This window comes from Schistocerca serialis, chromosome 4 (assembly GCF_023864345.2).
Source record: "Schistocerca serialis cubense isolate TAMUIC-IGC-003099 chromosome 4, iqSchSeri2.2, whole genome shotgun sequence".
NCBI lineage: Eukaryota > Metazoa > Arthropoda > Insecta > Orthoptera > Acrididae > Schistocerca > Schistocerca serialis.
Window position 1 is genome coordinate 4,095,363 of NC_064641.1, and position 12,238 is coordinate 4,107,600.

The window sequence follows — 12,238 nt, forward strand, 5'->3', positions numbered from 1 at the left end:
TAAAATGTTTTGGGAGTATAAAAGTGTTTCTCCAAACAACTTATGTCCAGCATTAACAATTCGTTGCTGATTATTTGATTTTAAAACTTTGAACATGGCTGGAGGCAGCAACTGTAGAATACGGTACTCTTGAGTACAGGGTGAAAAACAGTCAAATCAGTTGCAACAGTACAAAGGTTTGATAAAACCCCTTGACCTAGTTTTTGACATCTTTGAAAAGTCCTCTAGTGAGCTCATTAGATCCATTTGAGAAGCATTTTTTAATGACAGTCAGCACGATATGTCGTGATTTTATTATTATGGAGGTGGATTTTATCTTAGTTTGTGCCTCGCGGCTACATTTTTAAGGTGCCTCTTCAGCATTATGTAACCAGTGGGAATCAGTGATCCTTCTGAAGAAGACGTTTTTAAAGGTGTCGAAACGTAGATCAAGGATTTAATAAAACTTTCGCTATTCCAACTGATCTGGCTATTTTTCACCTTATCCTTATGAAAATTGTTTAATGTTTTGATACTGTTGTTCCCCATAGACATTAGCTAAAACCTGAATTCAATCGGTCCTAAACAATGAGAATGAATATAATAATTCCAATCCCAAAGAAAGCAGGTGTTGGCAGATGTGAAAATTACCGAACTATCAGTTTAATAAGTCACGGCTGCTAAATACTAACGCGAATTCTTTACAGACGAATGGAAAAACTAGTAGAAGCCGACCACAGAGAAGATCAGTTTGGATTCCGGAGAAATATTGGAACACGTGAGGCAACACTGACCCTACGACTTATGTTAGAAGCTAGATTAAGGAAAGGCAAACCTACATTTCTAGCATTTGTAGACTTAGAGAAAGCTTTTGACAATGTTGACTGGAATACTCTCTTTCAAATTCTGAAGGTGGCAGGGGTAAAATATAGGGCAGTTATAAGAGTCGAGTGGCATGAAAGGGAAGCAGTGGTTGGGAAGGGAGTGAGACATGGTTGTAGCCTCTCGCTGGTGTTATTCAATCTGTATACTGAGCAAGCAGTAAAGGAAAAAAAAGAAAAATTCTGTGTAGGTATTAAAATCCATGAAGTAGAAATAAAAACTTTGAGGTTCGCCGATGACATTGTAATTCTGTCAGAGACGGCAAAGGACTTGGAAGAGCAGTTGAATGGAATGGACAGTGTGTTGAAAGGAGGATATAAGATGAACATCAACAAAAGCAAAACGAGGATAATGGAATGTAGTCGAATAAGTCGGGTGATGGTGAGGGAATTGAATTAGGAAATGAGACACTTAAAGTAGTAAAGGAGTTTTGCTATTTAGGGAGTAAAATAACTGATGATGGTCGAAGTAGGGAGGATATAAAATGTAGACTGGCAATGGCAAGGAAAGCGTTTCTGAAGAAGAGAAATTTGTTAACATCGAGTACAGATTTGTCAGAAAGCCGTTTCTGAAAGTATTTGTATGGAGTGTAGCCATGTACGGAAGTGAAACGTGGACGATAAATAGTTTAGACAAGAAGAGAATAGAAGCTTTCGAAATGTGGTGCTACAGAAGAATGCTGAAGATTAGATGGGTAGATCACATAACTAATAAGGAGGTATTGAATAGGATTAGGTATAAGAGAAGTTTGTAGCACAACTTGACTAGAAGAAGGGATCGGTTGGTAGGACATGTTCTGAGGCAGCAAGGGATCACCAATTTAGTACTGGAGGGCAGCATGAAGGTAAAAATCGTAGAGGGAGACCAAGAGATGAATACACTAAGCATATTCAGAAGGATGTAGGTTGCAGTAGGTACTGGGAGATGAAATAGCTTGCACAGGATAGAGTAGCATGGAGAGCTGCATCAAATCAGTCTCAGGACTGAAGATCACAACAACAACAAACAATGAGAAATACATTTCTGATGGGTTAGATACTGTGGTTAACAGTATGGACTCGTATTGTGGTGTTGACGTATCCAACAGTTCGTCATTGGTTCCCGGATACGGTTTCCTATGATTTCTAAAATCACTTATTACTCTTTGTCGTGTGTACGTCTCCAAATAGATATCAAAATGATGTTAAACCTTCATACTTGTTCTTTTACATGCCTAATGCCAAGGTAGGCAGATATATCCTAACTGCCCTCTTCAAAACACTGAACAGAAGTCAGAGGTCGTCTGTGCACACACGAATGTATCGGGCGCTGTGGGGAACGGGCAGAAGACACGCCGCAGGGAGATCTACTGCGATGGGCGACGGAGCGCGCAGAATATTTGCTGTGGGCCGTTATTTCACACGCAACTTACTGCGAAATATTTCCGCCGTCCCTACAGACAGAAAATACTTTGTGAACCTCATTTCCCGGTGATAAATCACGGACAGCAGGGACGAAGGGCTCCGGCCGTGTAATGCATTAAGTCCGCACTGCGTCTTTATAGCATCGTGATGGATGATCGGTTCGGGAGTTCCAGATAAACGAATAAGAAGCGGAGCAATTCCGGAGTGGGGTTATCCCTTAAAGTTTAATGTCGGCTGCCCCCTCAGATGACGCATAGCCCGCTCGTGGCGAACAGGAAATAGTCGTTTCTTCGCGCGCTTGGCTTCCTTCCAGGTAAACTTTTTTGCAACGATTCTGTTCGTGCAGTACAACGGACTCGCCAGTATTTCTTATTCCAACACGACTAAAATATGCAAGTTTGTCATTTTCATAGCGATAGTCTATTAATGGAAACGCAGATTAATTTTTTTACGAGTATTTGCGCCGAGAGATAGTTACTTCCGCTGCAGTGGTTGTTTTTTTGGAAGATATCTGTGTGGCTTCCACAGCCAGGGAACGTAAATAGACTCATATTGTGATCAGGGTTAAGAGGTCTTCAAAGAAACAGCTTCAAGTTTCTGATTTCTTTACTGATATGTTAAAGAGCTAAATACACAGTGTGTCCCAGTTCAGCTCATAAAATCATCGTATTTATTCAAATTAGTCTGCCCCTGAATCAAAACTCTACTGAAATTGTTTTAAAAGTGTTTTGAAACAATCACTGTAGTAATTCTGTGGGCCGGCAGCGGTGGCCGTGCGGTTCTAGGCGCTCCAGTCCGGAGCCGCGCTGCTGCTGCGGTCGCAGGTTCGGATCCTGCCTGGGGCATGGGTGTGTGTGATGTCCTTAGGTTAGTTAGGTTTAAGTAGTTCTAAGTTCTAGGGGACTGGTGACACAGCAGTTGAGTCCCATAGTGCTCAGAGCCAGTTGAACCAAATTTGTGGAGTTGCATTTAGTACCACGGTACAGTTTTCCTGGATATTCTCGAGTGCCTCATTGCCCTTTCATTGCCAACTTCAATTTGAGGAAACAACCGGAAGTCGGCTGGGGCCAAACCTGGCGAATACGACGGGTGATTCAGGACTGTGATTGATTTGCTGGCCAAAAATTCGTGGAGTCTTCGCTTTGTGTAAGTCCGCAGGCTTTCGTGGCCGTTGTCACTGAAGTTAAAATCTTCTGGGTTCTTAGGCCGCGTCATGTTTCTTCTAAAATGTTCGACGTTTCGACCCCTCTGCTGGGATCTTCCTCAGGGTCTTTTGATGTCCACTACTGCTAGAACACTGACAGTTTTCCGTCTGCCTCTACATCTACGTCCAAACTCTGCCAAATCAATATGAAAAGCTTGGCAGGAGTTACGTTCCATTACTCCACGCATAACAAGTTCTTCCCCATCAATTCGCGTATAGAGGACTGCAAGAATGATTAAATTTCTCTGTGCAAGCTATAACTAATTGTTTCCTCACGGCCCCTAAGGGTGCGACACGTTTGATTAAATTTCTCTCTGCAAGCTATAACTAGTGTAACGGCGTCCTCGCGGCCCCTACGGGTGCGATACGTATGGCGCTTGAATATATTCCTAAATTCCTTACTTTACAGTCATTCTTGAAACTGTTAGTCCTATTTGGTATTCGTCCCACACACTTGAGCAGTACTTTGGGATGGATCAGACTAGTGTCTTGTGAGCAATCTCCTCTGAAGACTGGTCACTTTTTTCCCAGTACCCTAGCAATGAATCCAAGTTTGCCACTTGTTTTACCCACGAGTGAGCCTATGTGACCATTATATTTCACATCCCTATAAATTGTTACACTCAGGTATCTGTATAAGTTGACCGATTCCAGCTGTTACTAACCTATATTGCGTTCATTGGACATAACTTTTCTGCGTTTTGTGGAAGCCACAATTTTCGATTTACGAACATCCAAAACAAAGTGACAATCTGCATACCATTTCGAAAACGTGACAAGATCTTAGAAAATATTTGTATCAATCAAACAAGGGCTAGATACAGACTACTAGCTCACCCTCGTTAGGTGAATCCACTCATAAGCAAACACATATCAAGGTCCAAACGAACTAATGTAAATTCTGACAGAACGGAATTACCAAACGCCACACGTACGTTCACTCAAAAAGCTGACGGACAACGGGCGAACAGCTGGAGGGACCTCGGAGGAAAGCTCAAACAGACAGCGCCGGGAACCATGATGAGCACAAATACGAAGAGACACTCACGGTAGATGGTTGAATGCAATGAGGTGATTGAACCCAGCGAGCTCTACAGAAAAAACTACTTCTCACAAACCGGCACTTTAAACGCTAGAAGGACGTATGGCATGGACGAAATTTGTAACAAAAACTTGCACACATATCAGACGCGACCATCATAAAAGAAAATTAGAGCAATTTTCGGGAGAATTTTTCTATGAAATACTAAAGACTACTCATACTCAACACTCAATGATCCACTGGACATGTTCGTGTTTCATGGATGAAATGGCCATGGCCAATAACTGCATAATACGGTGGATATTTCTTTTTTCTGCCTCCGATTGGTCACGAAATGGAAAGCTCAGTGAAAATCAAAAACATGTTTTATTTGCAATATTTAGCTACACATTCCAAATACTTCTCTTCATAGCAGCCACTCAGACTCAGACATTTGTCGTAGTGTGGTACCAACTTTCCAGCACCCTCGCCCAGAAGACAGCCGCCTGTGCTTTCCGCCAATTTCCTACTCTGGCCTGCAGCTTCCTCTATTGTGCCAAAATGCTGTCCTCATAGCCAGCGATTCATGTGAGCGAAGAGCCAAGTCCTGGCTTTATGGCGGGTGATGAAACACTTCCCATTGAGAAACACTGCAACTGTATCGTTGTTGCATCTGCAGCAATTGCCATGAAGAAGTAAACGCATGACAGTTGAGTTATGTGTGCTGCATGAAATCAGGCGTAACCCCTCAGTGTGCACTTCACACTTGGAGGAACTGTCTTTGCGCGTGCTCACTCTGTGCTCAGAACCGAAAAGTGCGACATGACGCGATCGACGGACACTGCCCAACTCATCTGCGAGAAGCTATGTCGTATTTTCACTGTGGTTTTAATTTCGTGACAGATCTGACATGAAAAAAGAGCTCTCGCACTAGTACAGTATTTGAACACATTACTAAGCTGTCCAGAGCCAGCAGAGAGATTCCCCCTAGTAGACCTAACATATGTCTAACCAAAGCCCCAGCACCACACGCAAAGGCAGAGCTGGAAGTAGCTATTTAATAACAAAGAATAAAGGGAACGATGACGTAGTGGCTGAACTGTTGACAGAGGTAGATGATAACTCACTCGCAGAAGTTCAAACCTTGTTAGTCCAGATATGGCACATAGAGTCTATCCCACAAGAGCATGAAGTTGTCCTTACCAGTCCACTGTATAAAATGGGTGACAACACAGATGTTAGCAACTATGGAGGGATATCTCTTCCGCCAGTAATCCATAAAATTCTCTCTTGTATTTTGTTTAAAATTATACAAGACATAGCCGAAAACACTATAGGTAAATACCAACAAGATTCTGCTCAGGACATTCTGGACCCGAGTTGATCCTGAGCCAAAAACTACTCAGGCACAGACAAATTACCTGCAAACCGTGGGTGTATCCTTCGCGGACTTCAAAAAACCACGTGATTCCATCGTTCGCACAACACTTTTTAACCTGTTGGATGAATTTCTTATCGATGTTATCACTGTCAACCTTATCAAGAAAATACTCACTGACGACACTTCTTTAAATCGTTATGTATTGTGTCTCCTAATAATTACCATTAAAACCTTTACATTATTCGCCAAGCAACATCTGTTTTCGAATGTATGTCGCATTAAAAGTGCCTGACTCACGGTGCTTACAGATAAATTGAATGTTTGGTTTTGAGTAGCCTCTGCAGCTTACCAAAAGCAGTCAGGCGGCTTTTCATTTGTGATTTCTCACCAGAAAGTAAACTTCCAATATCCTGCATTGATTGAGTTTCTCAGCATTTTTTTCATTCTTCACATTAAAACGTGAGGCAGAACTTATGAAAATAATTTGAGCCAAGGAGTAGAGACAGCTTTAAATGAAACTAGTACCATTTATAAAATTATAATAGCAATTTTATGTACTTTTTCCCTTCTATTGTTCTTCAAGTGTCGCATAACAATGTTTGAGTACGACACGTCCGGCAGTTAAATAACAGCTTTAATCTATCAAAACTCCACATCTTCACGTAGTTAATTTAATCAGTCGTATTGAGTTCAAGGAGACTAGTTTAATAGTGCAGTTCGATACAATGGCCACTATATACCATTTGCGTGCTATAGTCTCTAAGGTGGAAGCGAGCTTTCTAAAATAGATACACGTCCTCTTCCTCTACGGAAGGAAAAACATAAGAAGATAGCCAGAGATGTACGATTATTTCTTATCTGTGACTTCACGTAATATCAGGTTTACTCGCTGAAATACTACTTAGTATTTTATTAAAATTTGTTACATAATTTGTACCCACGAGATATTACACATTAACACCATCAAATTTAACAGTATACAAGATAGTATAAGGATTCCCACAATCATATTTGAGAAAATAAAGAAAGAATCAGTTTGCCAGGAGTGCTAAGGTTAGCTACTAGCTGTATTTTAACAATTGCTAGACACTCTGTTTCAATTATTATCTGAACAAAAAGATATGGAAGTCATATCTTAGGATGTAATGAAGATATTTGCTATCGAAAAATAAAGAAACTTGCACTGCTATTCTTCGTTACGTTGATATCACCAGAAAATATGGTTCGGAGTAGGGGACTATACCTGCACTCACCACAGACGAGATTCTGATTCAACAGTCAGCAGAGAGAAGGTGAACTATAAAAACTTCATGCTCCTCTAACGACGTATTTAAAATTCTATTGTTACGAGATGACAAGCCGCCACGTTGTATAGAGGGTCTGAAATACATAAGGATGCCATCCCGCCAGAAAGTGGTAGCCCCATCATAGAGGTTAGTAAAATACGTAACTTAATTTCTGACAACAAACTTTTGACGGCGCTGTTATGAATTCTTAGATGATCAGTGATTTCATTAAGCGCACCAAGACGATTCCTCTGAAATTATTATCAGCGCTATTTCCTTATTTTCTGAGTCACAACTTTCTAGTAAATAATTATTTCCGGGCACTTTAACTACGATGTACTTTTTGTCCGTTGGAGTGTACTGTGAAACAATCGATGCCGTCGCTGTCAGCTGCCTGTTATAGCCACATGTTTCAGTTTTTTTCACATAATTGTTTCATGTTGAGTCTTGGAATTGTTTAGTTGCATATTTTCGTCGAGACAGAGAGGACGCATCTGGTGCGACGGCACATGTTCTGTGGAGGTTTGTTGGTCCAATAAGCGGCACAAATTCCGTATGAAGAGCACAAGGAAATGGGGATGTCGTAGTGCCTGATTTTTCGGAGCTGTTAATGGAATGGAAATAGCACAGCTATTTCTAGAGGATTTCTTCTACCGGAAGGCCAGGTAACTAAACTGTCGTAGTTTCCCTGATTGCGTCCACAATAGAGGCGTCGTTAACATGGTTGTCAAGTCTGCTTCTGTCGGAAAATATTTGATATATCAATGGGAAACACTTGGAACTATGTTCGTGACAAAACTGGTACAATGCCAGGAAACAATCAAAGCACTCGTCACAATACGAAGACCCATTCCCGTTTCTTACAAATAAAATTCATCGAAGTATCCGAATAATTGGCTAAGGTATTTATCTAAAAAGAGGTACACCTTTGTTAATTGCGATAGATTCAAGAATGATAGCAAAAGCTTACCGAATGCTGTATGGAAACTCTTCACACAACACCACAAGAAGTAGTCATGTCCTGATAGTATTTCAAAGTGGTACCAAACTGACCACATGCTTTAAATGTTCAGAAATGAAACTTCACAGAATGCCAAAATCTAGTATGTAATGACTATAATATCAATGTGTCACAATCACAATCATTCAACCCATACAAATACCTGTGTGCAACGATTTGTCAGACTAATCACATGGCTCAATCATTGGAACAGCAGGTGGTAGACTTCATTTTGATGTGTAACTGGCAAAATTCAGTCAGTCTGCAAATGGCAGTGCTTGTAAAACGTTCATGGGACCCATTTACCAATTTACCCATTTACCCTATTATTAAATAATTGGTGAGTTAGTGAATGAAAAACGCGCTGCGGCAATTTTCTCCAATATTAGTTCTAGGTCAGTAAATCACGTCCAGGAAATATCGAACTCAGTGTGTTACTAATTCGTTTCTCGGTTTGATAAACTGACGGGCATATTTCCAAAATATGAAGTAAATGTACATTTCGAAAGAGTTTAATTAAGAGCGTCGAGTTTAATCGACAGTTATGGTGTTAATGACCCTTCCAAAGTAAGAATTATTCGATCGTAGTTTCCACGACAATTCATCTTTCAGCATGTATTTGCAACGTCAGGGCAACTCCTTTAATTTCGCAGCAGAACACGTTCGTGAGATGACATTTTCTACGGTCATCGTTACGCTCTTTATCCGCGTTGCAAACGTACGTGTTGTTGTTTGGCGGTGCAAAATTCAATTATTTTTAATGTAGTCTGAAGCAAATTGGAGAGAAATTACGAACAAGAAATTCCGCAGAACGGTGTTAAGAATCCTTCCTTTGATTGCATCAAAGGTAAGCTACACTAGCATCAAGAGGTGTTACTGCGGCACAATCTGCGCGAATAATGCATAAAATTAAAATTTGCGCCATAAAACGCTAATGTTGCAGTAAAACTCGTCTCCCTTCCATTAGAAGTATCGCCCGTAAAATCCCAAAGTTAACATCTGAGGTTAAGCTTTATCCGCAACAAAAGCCCTTTAATTCCAAAACATTTCTCCTCTGTTGGCCGTTCTAAGCAGGCACAAAGGTTGTTCCTCTTCTCTGACAGTTTTAGTAGCAAACACTTGTAAACGCACAACATCTGCTGGTTCCAAGTTCTCTCGCAGCCAGATGGACATTCGTCGGGCATTGAAGGTGATGACAGTGAATCGATTCGACACCACGCGGGATATCGTGTAGTCAGAGTTGCTGGACTCTAGTTGGATATTAATCATTATAAAATGTGAAATTAACGAATCAAGGGAAACTCAAAGAGTGGACTTATATTAACTGCCTAGTATGGTCAATACAGACGTTTTTGGTTGGTCTTAATCGATTTTTATGTTGTACACAAATTGCAGCACCTAAACTTTTTACACTAATTAAAGCCGTAGAAGGATTGCCTTTTCTGAATGTACTTCTGACCAAATAGCGATTCTGCTAGCTGGAGCCCAAGGCTTTTATTTCATGCCTTTTGAGTTCTCGTGGTGGCAGTTCCACAGAAACTTTCATCCCCTAACATATATTTCTTCATATCTAACCCAAAAGTGAAATACCAATTTTTATAAATTTATCTTACAATTTTTTAACATAACGAAACATTTCCCGAAAAATTTTCATCTCCTATTTCATCCCTGTAGGGGTTAAATTTCCAAAAACAATGAAACACATTTTTTTTTAATTTGCCAGACAAACCAAACACAAATTTTTATAGGTTTATTTTTGAAAATGCTTTCGTAATAAAATAATTTCATAAAACTTTTCATCCCTTATTTCATTCCCTTAGGGTACTGAATTCCAAAAACATTGAGAGTCGATTTTTTTTACATCTAACCGAGAAGTCAAATACCAGTTTACACAGAAGTATCCTTAAAAGGTTTTACATGTTCTACAATAATGATTTATTTCCAAAAAACTTTTACCCACTTAGTGGCAAAATTTCCAAAAATGCCAAAACACGTATTTTTTAATTTTTTACTGATACGATAAATAACAATGTTCGTAGTTGCAACTTCAAAATGGTCTTAATAGCGACATATTTTCAAAAAGACTCTCATCCCCAATTTCAGCACCTTAGGAGTGGAATTTCGAACAATACCTTCTTAAACACTGCCTACAGTATAAGATCAACGCCCTATCCAAATTTCAAGTTCCTATCCTTAGCAGCTGAGGTTTGGAGTGCAGGAATAAATCTTATGGCTCTAGAGCCAGAAATGTTACAGTCTGCGGGAGGCATCGTCAGGGATATGTCGGCAACCACGCTTACTTCCTTTCATATGTCGAATCTTTTTTTTTCTAGAAGAAGGAAATTTTTTATTTATATGGTAATGTTATGTGATTTTTTAATGATTTTAGATGCAAGTTTTGTGAAAAAATATGTACACTTGGTTCCATTGTATACACTAAAATAGCTACGAAACATTCCCTGTTGTAATAACTAGTAAAATGGTCATTCAATAATTACTATGTAAAATAACAATAAGTATATCCAATTATAGAGCTGAATATAGCAAACCAACCACATCCGTGAATTCTGATGGTCACGACCTGCTACGTCGACTTGCTGATATTTTCACAGTTATGCCCATCAGTTAGCAGCACTTGAACATGATGAAAAGGCTGAACACTGAAAAACGTGGACCTCAGTTTTTCGTTGGGGAAAAGTACTTCTGCCGCATCGAAGACACAGTAAAAGTTAACGTACACAGTTATAGGCAGTGGGGCTGAAAGGTTTGAATTATTCTTTGTGACCAAATGTTCCTATTCGCGAAATTGTGACTTATAACACTACAATACAACAAAAATGTTAAGAATAAGTGCATACTCCACTTGCAACTGACGTTCACCAGTAAGCTGTTCGTAATGTTGATCGCCAGCTAATGCCGTCATGCGCTGTCTGATCTGTGGTCTAAAAGGCCACTGAACACGTAACTGCTAACGTAACTGTAAGTTATTACTGGGAGATGTGCTGAGTGAGTGATTTCCGACGGACTGCGAGCCGTGCTTCGCTGCAGGCAGGCCGCGTGCTGTGGCGTGTCACTGACGGAGGCGGCCTCGCTGTGTTCCAGGACTCGGACTCCGGGGAAGCTGGTGGTGGTGGTGGCAGCCCTGGCGACCGCCGTCGTGTCGCTGGCAGCCGCCGTCGCAGTGCTCGCCACCATCAGTGAGTACGGCCGCAGTGCTGCCAACACACACGCTGGAGAAAACTGCACACGTTCAGGGAGTATCTATGTAACCTCCCCCTCACTTATCGACCTTAATGACAGTGAAAAATTAAACCGCGTGGACCTAACGGAAATTTGCGAAAAGCAATCGTCACCGAAGTTAATCTGTCGGTAAAAAGGCAGGAAGGGTTACATGTAAATGAAAAGAAAAATGCAAATGAAAATGGTGGAAATTAATTTTGAAAAAGGGTAAAATTAATAAAGAAAGTAAGTGTGCGGTCGTTACGTTAACAATTAACTGGCGTTAATTAGATATTTGAGATTTTGGGGAAGATTACGGTCGCCAGTCCTATGGATAACAACTATAGTAACTGAAAAAGAAAGGTTCATGCACATATAATTAGCACTAAAAGCGTGGTAACTGAAGGTTGACAAGTGTTGTGTGAAAACTGAATCTTTGTCAGAAGTAATAAATTTCGCTACACTATGACTTAATTTAGCAAAAGAATTAATAAAACCGGAAAATTGAAAGTTAATTTAGTGACTGAAATTAATAGTGAACTTTGTTTCTGAAGAGCACTACGAAATTAAATTATGTTAGTCTTGGGCTACCTCAACAATCATCTCAAAAGCAACTTGAATCTACGCAATTTAGAAATATGAGATTTAACTTTGAACTTGAATTAAATGATTTTGAACAATCAACAATAGTAAAATTTAGTACGTACCAAGCTGAGCTGCAGTCACAGGTAAGCTAAAATGTGGTAACAAAACTCGCACTCTTAATTTGTGCTTGTGTAATCTAAATATAGTTCTGTTTGGTTATTGTAGCCGGCTATGAATACTTTAACTGAACTTTGAAATTAAAGCAGTGAAATGGAATG

General features: G+C 40.1%; 1 protein-coding gene across 2 annotated transcripts in view; it reads left to right on the top strand.

Annotated features, from left to right (window-relative positions):
- The window catches only part of LOC126473867 (neprilysin-4-like), a 742,276-nt gene that overhangs the window by 490,225 nt on the left and 239,813 nt on the right, over positions 1 to 12,238 (top strand). For both annotated transcript variants that reach the window (XM_050101197.1, XM_050101196.1), the window contains exon 3: positions 11,259 to 11,353. In XM_050101197.1, the coding sequence (XP_049957154.1) occupies positions 11,259 to 11,353 (95 nt within the window). The remainder of the gene's footprint in view (positions 1 to 11,258; positions 11,354 to 12,238) is intronic.